The 15,001-nt window shown below is 46.5% G+C and overlaps 1 protein-coding gene across 1 annotated transcript; it reads left to right on the forward strand.

The window, feature by feature from the left end:
* Window positions 1-2,408: 2,408 nt before the first annotated feature.
* Window positions 2,409-13,484, forward strand: LOC149327260 (uncharacterized). Its single transcript, XM_089564829.1, has 2 exons — window positions 2,409-2,413; window positions 12,146-13,484. The coding sequence occupies exons 1-2, from the start codon at window positions 2,409-2,411 to the stop codon at window positions 12,894-12,896; spliced, it is 756 nt and encodes a 251-aa protein (XP_089420955.1). The 3' UTR covers window positions 12,897-13,484.
* Window positions 13,485-15,001: the final 1,517 nt, after the last annotated feature.

Genomic DNA, 15,001 nt, shown 5'->3' on the forward strand with positions numbered 1-15,001 from the left:
TTTATTTGGAAGTTTTAAGTCGCCTGCGAGAGGATGTGCGGAGGAAACGCCCGGAACTTTGGCGATCAAGTGACTGGTTCCTTCATCACGACAGCGCCCCCGCACACACAGCCTTACGAGTAACCCACTATTTGGCCTGTCGGGGATGGACTGTCGTTCCCCACCCTCCATATTCACCAGACCTAGCCCCGTGCGACTTTTTTCTCTTTCCGTGAATGAAGAAAAGTCTAAAAGGGAAGCGTTTTGGTGATGTGGAGGCTGTACAAACAGCTTCGCAAAGGGCACTGGACGATATCAACGTTGAAGAGTTCCAGAGATGCTTCAAACAGTGGGAAAAAAGACTTGATAAGTGCATTGCATTTCATAGAGAGTACTTTGAAGGTGACTGAAGGAATTTTTTGCAAGAGTTAATAAACAAAATTTTTATACAAAAAATCCGTTTTTTTTGGGTCCCTCCTCGTATTTTGGAAAGCTGAGCATTGACAAAGACCGACATCTGCATCAACCTCGCTTTTTTTCTAGACGAGTTGATTATCAGTGGAAGATCCGAGGGACTAAACGTCGCACAGATATTTACAAAACCTCGTTATTTCCACGGACGATCAATGAGTGGAACAGGCTACCAGCCGACGTCACTGAGTGCTGCACGGAAGGTCAATTTCGAGCATTCTTATCTGATGTGTGACGTGGCGCGCAGTTGTCTTGCGCGTGTCTTTTTCATTTCATTAGTGTCATTGTATTTGCGGAGCGTGGTTGTCTTCCTTCAGTGCATGCTTTTCCTCATCTATCAGTTATGTGATTGTATTTCTGTTATCATGTGCACTGTCGAACAAATGAGCCGAAATTATTGTGTCCCCCCCTGCAATAATGTTGTCGGGCGCTGCAGGTATATGTAAAAATATGTAATAAATAATAAAAAATAAAACTGATTGATTGATTGATTGATTGATTGATTGATTGATTGATTGAAATCAATAAAAGAAGTTTCCAAAAAATAAGCCCGTGCTTTCGCTTTGAATCATGTGTTGTAAACATTCTCCGTCCTTTTTTCTTCTGCTAATTTCTCTGAAAATATCCGCCATCAAGAGGAAACCCAATTCTTTTTTCTACTGAATTACAAAAAAAAAATTGCCTGTGGCTTAGCTAAGGTTAAGCCTGGATATCTCGAGGAGGAGGAGACGGTGGTGGTAAAAACTTTATTTGAAACTGGGGAGATTGCGACACGTAGGTCCTTGGGCCCCCGCACAGCCCCACTGCACTTAAACGTTCATATCCCGGAGGCTCATGACGCTGGCAGCCCGGCCTACGGCGATGGCTTGTTTTTTATTAAGCAACCCTTAAAGGGAAGCCAGTGAGGGTGGGCATAGGGATAAGGGGGTTGCAGGAACAGATGGGCCCTCGCGGTCCCGCTAGGTGGCCAGGAGCCCATGGGCCCTGGCGACCTCTGTGGCCCAGGTCCCCAGCCGGAGCTGAACTTCCGGCTGTGAGCTGTGCAGCACGGCCTCCCATCTCTCCCTCTCGTCGAGTCTCATAAAAGGGAGAGTTGGAGTATTAGGGCAAGCCGTAGGTATGTAATAAACATCCGTCTTAGGGTGTTGGCAAAATTTTCAGGACGGATGATAGTCCTTCGGGTGCATGAGGGAATACAGGTAAGGGTTCGCAAAAATGCCTGCCTGAATCCGTCGCCAAACGACTTGCTCGGCCTTATTTAGCGATTGATGGGAAGGGGAGTAAACTAGTCGGGAACCCCGGTAGTGAAGTGCGACTTCATGGTACGTCATCATGCGTTCCCTAGCACTGCGGAACGAGAGGAGGCAGTCCACCACCCTGTCGACGAGTCCTCGGGCGTGATTGTGTGCAGCCGTATTCTCCGGGAGTCCGCAATGCGCAGGAGCACACATGAGTGTTATGAGCCGACTCGGTGGTAAAACACTGTTCAGAACACGATGTGGTGGGGTGTAAACCCGTTGTTTGGCGAAATGTCACATGGCTGACTTATAATCCAAGAATATGTATTTCGCACTTTTTGAGTAATGACCAGGACTATAGCTGCTTCTTCAGCCTCGATGGGATGTTGAACGCGATGGAGAGTTAGAGCTGAGCAATTATTATGATCGTGGTTAAGTACCGTGATGACAAAGGCTGAGGTGGTAGTATATTCTGAACCATCTAAGTATGTGACTGTTCGATCACTAACGCAGTGCTTATCTAGGGCTGTTGCCCGGGCTGTGCGACGATCTTTGTCATGCTCAAAATGGGTGTTTCTGGGCAGAGGTGGAAGATAATGATTTTTTTCAAGGTCTAGAGAAATGTAATGCTGATTCGAAATTTGGTCGTCGAGGATGATTTTGAATCTTTTCAGAAGATTCTCTCCAGTAGGTGTTCGAGATAGGCGATAGTTTTGCGCCATGAGGTGAGCTTCAATTAGTTCTGCCAGGGTGCTATGTACACCTAGTTTGAGGAATTTGCTGGGGGGGGTTGAATTCGGTAGGTGGAGGGCAGCCTTATATATACCCCACATCATTCTATCTATCTGCTCCTCCTCTGTCCGCGTGAGTTACAGATAGGGGAGAATATAAATGAGTTTGCTGATACAGAAGGCTTTAACGAGACGTGGCGTGTCTGCCTCCCTCATGCCTTTGTGTTTAATATTAATTCCACGAATGATCATCGACATGTACGCAATCCTCCACCCGGACATGTCGATTGCAAAAAGTACTGCATCGTCTGCGACACATCGAACCACTCCACTATTGACACGAAATGCCCGGCAAGACAGAAGATCTACACCAAAAGAGGGGCAAAGACAAGCAAAACTGATGAAGCCGTAAACCGGCGCCATCCTTATGGAGACGTTGCTGCACAGCGCACTCCTCTAGATGTGCAGAAAAACCAACGGACTGAGCAGAAGCAAAAGACGGCGCAGAAGAACGAGACTAAGCACGAGAACAAGACTGAACATCGACCCGGGAATGAGCATCGGCCCAAATTGAACCAAACCCAAGTCGACCGGCCGGGAGAATCGCAAGGATAGAGCAGCAGCACAACACTGTCCACGAAAGGGAATCAGAACAACGCTCCAAACAAGGCACTCACCGTCCATCCAAAGAAACCTTGGCACCGAAACACAGTACAATGGCCACCCCTCGCACCACTGACGAAGGAAAAGTCAGTGGCCACCACGGCTGCCCAGACACCTCTGGAGCAGGCCATGGAGACCGAGAGCCCAGAACCATCGGACTAACAAGATAGGAAAAACCACACGCAAAAGCACACAGTTTACTCCGTGAACACCGGACATAAGAATATGGAACGCGATTTCGCACAACTTCAACCTCTTCGGGGGCCCAGTGGTACCAAGATAGACGGCACCGAGCCACGGGCCTGCACATCGAAAGCCAGTGATTCCGCAGCCCACATCCAGGAAGCCAGGAGACGCAGTCACTCCCGAACGCTACACCCGAGAAAGGAGCCGGCCCTGCTGAAAAGGGTGAGTTGTCCGTCCAAGCAGCCTCCACTCCTACCTCTTATCCAACCGCTGCCCCCCCCCCCCCCATTACACCTCAAGAGGCGGTAAGACAGTACATACGTTCCGCTGAATTTTGCTCAGAAATCACTAGGATAATCAACATTATAGCTGCTGAACAACTCGGAGCGATGCAGCAACAGCTCATACTAGCCCAGGCACAGTTGATAAAGACCATGACTGACAGGATAGAAGCCACGATTAACACACGCTTGGAAAAACATGAAGCCGGCATCAACAAGCTTTTCGAACTTGCACCTCATCAGGAATTGCCTCGCAAGCAGCGCGCAGTTTAACCCGCTGTTTGTCCTCATCCAATATCTCCAGACCAGCAACATGGCGCAGAACAATAGCACGCGAAAAGGCCGGCGGCGACGCCAAACTACTACACCAACAGAAACAATTATATGGCAATGGAACTGTCGCAGCATACGCCGAAAACAAACACAACTAGCCGCATATATCGCAAACTCCCCAAATCCCCCCCCCCCCCATGTCATTGCTCTGGAAGAGACGGAAACAAATAGCATTCATATCCGCGGTTATCACACGGCAGCCCTTACACCACGTACGGCAATCCTGACACTCGAATCCATGCGGTGCTAGACCGCACACCGACAAACACGCCCGACAGCAAGGGCACTCAATATACCGCAACAGAGCTCAGCTCACCGGGACACACATATGGCCTCACTATTCTAAACATATACAGCAATCCTAAAGATAAAGGCAGTGTTATTCCGGGCATCCTGGGCTCCTTTCGTTCCTCAAAGCTCCTTGTGGTGGGTGATTTTAATGCACGTCACACGCACTGGGGATACACCTCGGATACCCCCAAAGGTAACCTCATTTCTGCCGCAATGGCTGATTACAAGCTCAGCCTGATCACAAACCCCACCGTACCCGCTCGAATTGGCACAACTGTCACCCGCGACACCACACCCGATCTCACATGGGCTACACCGAACATAATCGTTAAGTCTCACACGGTGCTCCAAGACAGCCTTGGAAGTGACCACTTTCCAGTCTCCACTATTATTGCTTATGATTCCAAGATTTTCAACCCTTCGTTCGCAGCTTCTCACTGACTGGGACAAATTGCGCTTATACTTGGCAGCTGATTCTACGGAACCCCGTAATGTCACTGATTGGACAGACCGTCTGGTGCAGGCCATCCAGGCGAACAGCAAAAGCATTAAAATACCCCTAAGGCACCGCAGGTTGATCCGCATCTGGCTCATCTATGGGAGGCCCGACCGGGACTTCTCAAGCGCTGGCGTCACCAGCGACACAATCGTAAATTGAGACTCCGCATAGCCGCTCTCACTCGCGAGGCAGAAGAATACGCGAACACGCTAGCCCGCGCAAACTGGGCAACCTTTTGTAACGATCTCAAGGGTACATTAAGCACAAAACGCACGTCGTCCCTACTTCGCGCTTTCTTAGATCCCACAACGACTAAATCTCAGACACAAGTAAACACACAACATCTAATACAACTAGAGCTCCAAAAGGGCACCGACGTAATTGGCCAACTACGGCACACTTACATACCCACACCCCTTCAGTCAGCAGATCCACCCAATCTACCTCCACCTAACCCAGAACTTGACGCCTACATAACCTTAAACGAAGTCCGCCGAGCACTCTTTAGTATTCGCCGCTCTACGGCGCCGGGGCCGGATGGCATAACGTACAAGGCCATCCGGCTAGCTGTCATTCAACTCGGACTTTAGACTCACACTTACCCTCTTGCAAACTGAATCTATATTTTTTTCCCCTACTTCAGTGGATGAAGTTTTTTCTATCATTAATTCTTTTAGGAACACCTGCTCACCTGGAGATGACGAAGTTGCTGCTTTTCCTATCAAATGTGCTGTAAATATTATTGCTGGCCCTCTTCCGCATATTTGTAACAGAATGCTACTTTCTGGTGTATTCCCTAGCAAATTGAAACTCGCGCGTGTTACCGTTTTATTGAAAGGAGGCAACAAAAATGACCCAAATAATTACCGTCCTATTTCGGTATTGCCTCTGTCTTCGAAGTTAGTCGAGCGTGTACTCTACAGGCGACTAATCAATTTCTTACAAGCTAAACATCTTATCTGTCCCCAACAATATGGCTTTCAGGCCGGTAAATCAACAGAATCTGCTCTGTTAGATATTAAGAACTCTACAATTAACAATTTTGGAACTAAGCTTTTTTCTGTTGGAATTTTTCTTGATCTGCGCAAAGCTTTCGATTCTGTGCGACGTACAATACTGCTCCATAAATTAAAGACATACGAGACCCGTGGAATGGCGAATTCACTTTTGGAAAGTTATCTAACGGCACGGATACAGTACACTCAGATTCATGATGTAAAATCTAGTTTTGTATGATAAAATTCGGTGTCCCGCAGGGTTCAATTTTGGGATCACTTTTATTTATTCTCTATATTAATGAGATTGTAAACATTCCATTAACTCCTAATATCATGATGTATGCCGACGATACTAATGTCCTTTTTTCCGGCTCCAGTCTCCAAGTACTTGAACACCAATGTGATGCCTGGCTTGTGGAGTTAGCGGTTTGGCTCTGTGTTAATCAACTTCAATTAAACGTAAACAATCAAAGTTGATGCTCTTCCATCCAAAAAACAAACAATTAGATCATCACATTAAACTATTTTTTAATGACTTTAACATCGAGCAAGTTCATAGTTGCCGGCTCCTTGGTGTGTTTTTTCGCAGCGATTTGGGTTGGACTGATCATATAAACTACCTTAGACTAAGTACACCAGACCTATTTATGTTATTTATCGTGTTAGACATCTCCTCCCACTACAAGTTAAAAAACAGTTATATTTGGCCCTTGTTCATTCTCACCTGGTGTATTGCAACCTAGTGTGGGGCACATGCAACAAAACTGATTCATACAAATTGCTTTCTCTCCAGAAAAAAGCTCTACGTTTAACAAGTTCAAGTTCATCTGTTGAAGCAAATCATTTCGAAGCATTTCATGTTCGCAATTTGTTTCATTCATACAATTTTAGTTTGGCTCTTCACATTTTTTATAAAGTCAAGCGTGACTTTAGCTCTTTTTCTAATACTTGTAATTCAAGAAACGTTGCGTATGGTCTACGTTCCGTTGCCCCACCTACTGCAAGACCCAGAACAAATTATGGTAAACAAACAACCGATTATCAAATTACAACATTGTGTAATGCCTACCAGTCTCTTATTCAGATTGCTTTAGAAAGTTATAATGTGTCTGTATTTGAGAAAAAACTGACAATTCTTCCCCCTCCCCCCCCCGGTTCAACTTCAGCTAATTCTGTATATTTAGTTTTTTTGAGTGTGTGTTTGTCTTCTTTTTTTTTAATGTGCATATTATGAAATGTTTTGTTTATTGTTCATTGATATTTATTATTGTCTATAATTAGCTATTTTTTGTTGTGATCATGTTTGCTCATTGTTTTTTATCTTTTGTCCATTCGGCCTCCCTTTCCATGATGTGTTGATCGGGGTGTAGGCCTTGTCAGGAGGCATGCTTGGTCTACCTCCTTTAGCCTGACCTCGAGGACATATTGTACATAATATGGCCAAATAAACATACTACTACTACAAGGCACTACTGAGTCTGGACGAAGTCTCCCTGCAGGAACTCACGGAGCTCTTTAATAACCACTGGCAAACTGGGACGCTCCCATCAGCCTGGACCCATGCCAACATGCGATTTATACCCAAACCGGGTAAACCTCTCACCCTTCAAAATTTGCGCCCCATCTCCTAAACCAGCTGTGTCGGCAAGCTCTTCGAGCATGTCATTCTCAATCGCCTGCAACCGTTTCTAGAAACAACGGGCTTTCTCTCCAACGTTCATTTCGGCTTCCGCCCAAACATCTCGGCGCAAGATGTACTTCTTGCCCTTAAAGAGTCCCTCTTTTGCACCAAGCGCCGTACAGCTAGTACGCGAGCCATACTGGCCCTGGATATTCACAAGGCTTTCCACACAATAAGCCATGACCATATCCTCACGACATTAGCCACCACACCCCGCAGGGGCACCTTGTGTAACGAGGTGTTGTTGCTTGGCGCCACCACGGACCCTGAGCCCCCATACCGAAGCTGTCATCCGTACTGTGGCGATAGGTTGAGAGGTGGAGGGAAGAAACCATGAACGGTGGTGGTCGAGGAAGTGGTCAATCCTAGGCCGATGGGCTCCTCGTCTGTCTACCAGGCGGGGAGTCCCGGTACCTTCCTCTGTGTATAAGGGTGAATCAGAGGCGAAAAAGTATCAGGAACCCTTAGTCAGTACATGCCGTATGGATAAATCTGCTGGAAAATCTGATCGGCCCCAAAAAGGGGTCGCACCGATGTGAAGAAATTGAATCCACAGAAGCCAGAAACGTTTGCGAAGTTTTTTATGGTTCACTCAAACACTGATGAACCGGTAGCCAACCTGTCTGCATATGTCATCGCCAACGCTCTAAAACGCCGTGTAGGCAAAGACTACAAAGCAAAAATCAGCAAACCGGAGATCTCCTTGTAGAAGTAAACACAAAAGAACAAAGTATCAAACTGATGTAAGTACAGAATCTTGGAGAAATGAGCGTACAGGTAACTCCGCACCGCACCCTGAACCACTCGAAGGGCGTCATATCTGAATATGAACTCCTGCAGAGTACCGATGCGGAAATGGAAGAACTAGTTCAACAAGGAGTAATAGCAGCCCGAAGAATAACCATCCGGAGGAACAATGCAGAAATCAAGACAAAACACATTGTTCTAACTTTCAATGGCACAACTCTGCCTGACTCCATCCACGCCGCATACCTCCATTGCAAAGTCCGCCCATACATACCAAATCCGAGACGATGTTTCAAGTGCCAGCGCTTTGGACACAGCATGTTGGCTTGCCGGGGTAAACCCACTTGTGTCACATGCGCAGAAGACGCACATACAGAGGAAAGATACGAACGCACACCAAAATGCGTCAACTGCAATGGCGCACATTGCGCGTACTTCAGGTCGTGCCCAGTCTGGAAAACAGAAAAACAAATTATAACTTTGAAGACCACAGAAAACCTGTCCTACCTTGAGGCTAAAAAACGCGTCTCTTTCCAACAGAAAGGGACATACTTTGAAGCGGTGACGCGGGGACCGCCGCCGCCTTCAGTTTCTGTCGGCACACAGGTCGATCCGGTGGACCTGGCATCGACAACCAAGTCCCCACCACAGAAGTCGGTGGTACAGTTCACAGGGCTGAAAATTTCGCGAGAAGACCACGCGATCCTTGCCGGAGGCCCTCAGGCCCCACTTTCAGCAGCGGCATCCTCGGCGACAGACGCCCAGAGCAGCTCTGCTGAACTAGACCTCTCGCCCCACCCCTCTAAGAAAGCAACTGCTGGTCCAAAAGACTCTGCCCCTGGAGCAGGGCCTTGTTCAGTGGTGCTAACAAAAAAGACGAATGCGAAGGCCACGGGCCATCGCAAAAAAGAAGCATCCTCCACGTCCACCGTGGAGGATATGGATGTCAGCGAAAGTCCGCCGACATCTAAAACACACGCATCCCCGGCGTCTCCGCGGAAATCCGGCGCCACGAAAAAGGGAAAGCCACGAATCACTGCTGCTGAGAATAAGTAACTTTCCCCACCAATCCCCAGCTTATCACAATGGCTTATCTAATACAATGGAACTGTAGAGGTCTACACAGAAACTACACAGACATAACCGATATGATCAAAACAATGGCACCTACAGCTGTGTGTTTGCAAGAACCAACCTTGGGCCACAGCACACAAACATCTTAAAAAAATATAATATTTTCCGGAAAGACCGAGTACAGGCTAGCCGACTCTCAGGAGGCGTCGCTATCATTATGCAAAGCGATGTCCCTCAAAGAGAGGTATCATTAAAGACGAACTTAGAAGCGGTCGCAGTAAACATCATTAGCCATAAAACAATAACAGTATGCTCTGTGTACATACCACCACACAACACAATAGCCATGCATGACCTAGAAGAACTCCTGGAACAGTTGCCAGAGCCATATGTGATAATAGTGGATATTAACGCACACTCCTCATTCTGGGGAAGTGAGCATACTGATTCCAGGGGTCAGCTCATCGAGGATATTATTCTTTCGAATAGCATATGTTTAATGAATACGGGAAAAGCCACGTACTGCTGCCCCAGCTCTGGAAAAATGACCTGCCTCGATTTAGCATTTACATCACCATCTGTTTTTAATGATTTTTTATGGGGTGTTTTAGACGACGCCCGAGGAAGTGATCACTTACCTCCGGTTTTAAACCTAACATCATCTACATTCATACTCCCTACGAAGCCACGGCGATGGAAAACTCACCTCGCCGATTGGGCACTTTGCAGAACGAAGGCCACAGTAGAAAAAGAATATGCCGAAACCCTTACGATAGAAGAAATAAATGAAATATTTGTGACATCCTTAACATCTGCAGCAATAGAAGCAATTCCCCAAACGTCTGAAATTGCACGAAAAACACATAAAGTTTGGTGATCAAATGAATGCACATTTGCCAGAAAGCAGCAAAACAAGGCTAGGGGCAACCTTCGCAGATATCCCACTGCAGGAAACTTGCTCATCTTCAAAAGGGCTAGAGCCAAAGCACGATGTATTAGACGCAATGCAGAAAGGGCATCATGGCAACAGTACATATCCTCCATAAACAGCGCAATATCATCAAAGAAAATGTGGGAGCAGATGCGGAAATTCAGAGGGAATTTTACTCCTTTCACATTTCCAATGCTAACAACACCCGGTACTCAAACAACACTAGAAGAGCAGGCCAACATATTGGGTGAGCATTTTTCCACAGTTTCAAGCACATCCAACTACACACATACATTTCAAAAGCAAAAACAATAGTAGAAAAACAAAAACTTCCCTTCGGGACATGCATACATGAAGACTACAATCAGCTTATTACAATGCAGGAAGTAAACACAGTAATAAAATCCGGTAAAAGGACAGCATCTGGCCCAGGCAATACACATTATGCCATGCTTGCCCACCTCTCTGAGAATGCCATAGAGGCTCTCCTAAAATTTTCCAATAAAATATGGATGAATGGAGAAATCCCCCATGCTCCACCATGCATGGAAAGAAGCCATCATAGTACCCTTCCTAAAACCTCGCAAACCACCAACTAGTCCCACCAGTTACAGACCAATAGCACTCACTAGCTGTATAGCAAAATCATTCGAAAGCATTCTAAACATCAGACTAGCCTTCATACTTCAGTCCCGGTAACTGTTAGATATACACCAATGCGGGTTTAAAAAGACATGTTCCAGAACCGATCACCTTGTTCGCTTCGAGAACACAGTCTGGGAAGCGTTCATCCACAACCAACACTGCATCGGGGTCTTCTTCGACCTGGAGAAGGCTTACGATACCACGTGGAGGTTCGGTATCCTCCGTCATCAACCCTCATCAACCCTCATGCACGGCATCAACCCTCATGCACGGCATCTGAGCCTCTCCTCTGTGTATTTACAGTTTTCCCCGACCCGGTGTTCTGGAACCTGAAGGACAGAAATTTGCGGCAACGCACTGATTCCACCGACTTCACACTTTCACACGCGGCCACATCGGCCTGAAATTGCTGTGGACCTATTCGAGACGGCTCGTTCAAACCCGGGAACACCCATCGCCATTGCACCAGCGCCGACAGCGACAACCGGCAACAAGTCCCGCGAGGGGCGTCGTTCGTCATTTGGCAGTGGCGGCATCAACCCTCATGCACGGCATCTGAGCCTCTCCTCTGTGCATTTACAGTTTTCCCCGACCCGGTGTTCTGGAACCTGAAGGACAGCAATTTGCGGCAACGCACTGATTCCACCGACTTCACACTTTCACACGCGGCCACATCGGCCTGAAATTGCTGTGGACCTATTCGAGACGGCTCGGTCAAACCCGGGAACACCCATTGCCATTGCACCAGCGCCGACAGCGACAACCGGCAACAAGTCCCGCGAGGGGCGTCGTTCGTCATTTGGCAGTGGCGGCATCAACCCTCATGCACGGCATCTGAGCCTCTCCTCTGTGCATTTACAGTTTTCCCCGACCCGGTGTTCTGGAACCTGAAGGACAGCAATTTGCGGCAACGCACTGATTCCACCGACTTCACACTTTCACACGCGGCCACATCGGCCTGAAATTGCTGTGGACCTATTCGAGACGGCTCGGTCAAACCCGGGAACACCCATCGCCATTGCACCAGCGCCGACAGCGACAACCGGCAACAAGTCCCGCGAGGGGCGTCGTTCGTCATTTGGCAGTGGCGGCATCAACCCTCATGCACGGCATCTGAGCCTCTCCTCTGTGCATTTACAGGTTGGTTGATATTCTTCTGTACTGCTTTTTTTCTTTTCGTTGTTTTATCACCGCCTATGCCGCTGCTGCCAAAGACCTCTTGTTATTTTTTTCTGCTTTGCCACGGTTTTAACCATGTCGCGTTGTTGTGCGTGCCGATCGCGGGTTCCCGACAACGGGCCGCATATGACCTGTTCAGAATGCCAATTTACTTTTCATCTGGGTGCATGTTCTGGTATAAGTGACGAAACATGGAATGCCAAACGCGGTTCTTTCAGGAAATCTTGGAAGTGTGACCGGTGTAGCAAGGGTTCACGAAGCGATGACTCGGAGAGCCCCAACTTAGACAGCGACTTAGCAGCGCACTTGCTAGCAATTCAGACCAAACTCGATACTCTCCTAGCTCTCCCTAAACTGGTAGACGCACTTGACTCCAGCGTGAAGTTCCTGTCAGACAAGTTCGATGAATTTCAGGATCGTCTTCAAATTCAAGAGCAAGCGACAAAAAAACTGGCCGAACGCATGGATCGGATAGAAAAGGCCGACTCTTCCAGTGAATTGCAACAGATAATGCAAGATGTAGATAACCTGGAGTGGCGTAGCCGTCGCAACAACATTGAATTTCACGGCATTCCTGAAACTGAAAACGAGAACTTGCTCGAAAAAATAAATGAATTAGCCCCTACACTGGACATTCAGCCACTAACTAAGCAAGATATCACCGCACTACATCGGCTTCCAGCGAAACAAGGCAGAACACGGGGCATCATTGCTCGCTTCGTCAGTCATGAACATCGTGACGCCTGGCTGGCAAAGAGACAGACACTAAGGAATGAACCTGGTGAGATGTTTATGTGCGAAAACATGACAAGGCTTTCCCGTAGTCTTCTGACAAAAACGAAGGAATGGGCGAAGAACGCAGGCTACGCTTTCGTATGGCACACGAACGGAAAAGTGCTAGTTCGAAAGAAGAGCGGTGATAATGCTGTGGTGATTCGCACGGTTCAGGATCTTGATGATCTGCAGTGACTATTCTTGGCAAGTTTGTTTTTCTTTGAAATTTTTCTTCCGCAATGAAAAACCTGCCCACACTTTCAGTTTTTCATCTTAATGCCAGGAGTTTACGCAACAAGTATGATGAAGTAATTTCTTTTTTGTCGGAACCGAATCATTCCTATGACATCATTTGTTTTACAGAGACCTGGTTCTCATGTGATGACGAGTGTTTTTCACTTTCCGGATATGATGTTGTATCTGCATGTCGCTGTAGGAGGCGTGGTGGTGGTATCGCTGTATACATCCGATCAAAGCTTAATTATAAGGTACTTCCGGAGTTCAAGATAATTGGCGATAATTATGAATGCATAGTTATACAGTGTCGTGGTATGATTTTCTCTGTCATGTACCGTCCTCCATCAGGTGTTCTCAGTGACTTTATGAAGTTTACTGAAAAGATACTTGAATTCAGTGTTCAGCTGAAGTCTGAAAGCGTTCTTGTGGGTGATTTCAACCTGAATGCTTCCCTTGACAATCAAGCCTACTTACAATTCAAAGAGTTATACGAGTCTTATGGTTGCTCCAACGTAATCACCACACCGACAAGAATTACACCAAGTTCCCAAAGTATTCTTGATCTGTGCGTTACAAGTTTCCCTCGCGAGAATGTAAAATCAGGCACCCTGGTCTGCAGTTTAAGCGATCATTTGCCAATATATTGTGTGTTACCCTGCCAACACACAGTCGGTACCGAACACAAAGTATTAATTAGAGATTACTCCGAGTACAATGTTAACAAGTTTAGGGACATGCTGACAAATGTTGACTGGAACATAATTTTGGAGCTCTCGAACCCCGATGCCGCTTACGACGCTTTCCTTCCATGCTTTGTATCTGCTTATAACACATGTTTTCCCCTCAAGCCCCGAAAAAAGAACAAAAAAGTACGAAAGCCCTGGATTTCTCGTGAACTGTTTCAAAGAATCAAACAGAAAAACAGACTTTTCCAAACATTCTTGCAAACAAAAGATGCAAGTGACTTTCATGCATTCAAGAAAGTACGAAATCTGCTAAATTCAGACTTAAAGAAAGCAAAGCTCGAATACTACACAAATAAATTTACACAGGTGAACGGTAATACACGACTGGTATGGCAAACCATGAGAGAGTTAATCTATAAGAATGCAGAAACAAAAAAAGTGAACTTTCGGAATGCCGATCTGTCTGAAGCAGAGGTTGCAAACCTGTTTAATGAGCATTTTCTTGCTGCTGGTGCTCCTTTAGCCGACGCAACAAATGCACCTTCTTCTACACCTTGGGAAAATTATGTCACTGCAAGCAATCCGAATACAATATTTTTGTCCCCCACTGATTTCAGCGAGGTGCAAGATATAATTATGTCTCTAAAAGACGGTTGTGCATCTGGCACTGATGAGATCAGACCAAAACCACTGAAGGCTGTGAGTCAAATAGTTAGTACTCCTATTGCACACATCTGCAATCTTATAATGGAAAAGGGAGTCTTCCCAGCCAAAATGAAACTTGCTCGTGTGACGGCTATACATAAGGGAGGCTCTTTCGATGACGTGAACAATTACAGGCCGATCTCTGTGCTTTCTGTATTTTCGAAAATAGCTGAGCATATCATAAACAAAAGGCTTGTTGGATTTCTAACCTCGGAAAATATTATCGTCAGGCAACAGTTCGGCTTCCAGAAAAACAAATCGCCAGAAACAGCACTACTTGGAATAAAAGATGAAATTCTGCACAATATCGAAAACAAGGCACTGACTCTGGGTATATTCCTCGATTTTATAAAAGCGTTCGACAGTGTACAACATGATATACTAATAAAAAAGCTTCAGCATTACGGTGTCAGGGGTATAGCTGGTACTCTCCTCATGAGTTATTTAACTTCACGTGAGCAGTATACTGTCATCAATGGTGTATGCTCAGAGACAAACACTCTGTTGTATGGTGTACCACAAGGGTCCATCCTAGGGCCAGTCTTATTTCTCATCTATATCAATGATATTGTAAATATACCGGGTGCCTCGAATTTGGTTTTATATGCGGACGACACCAACGTGTTCTTTTCGGGTAGGGATTTAGATGTGCTGTTCAGGGAGGCAAACAAT

The sequence above is a fragment of the Amblyomma mixtum genome, chromosome 10 (genome assembly GCF_055824585.1).
Source record: "Amblyomma mixtum isolate Tamu chromosome 10, ASM5582458v1, whole genome shotgun sequence".
Taxonomy (NCBI): Eukaryota; Metazoa; Arthropoda; class Arachnida; order Ixodida; family Ixodidae; genus Amblyomma; species Amblyomma mixtum.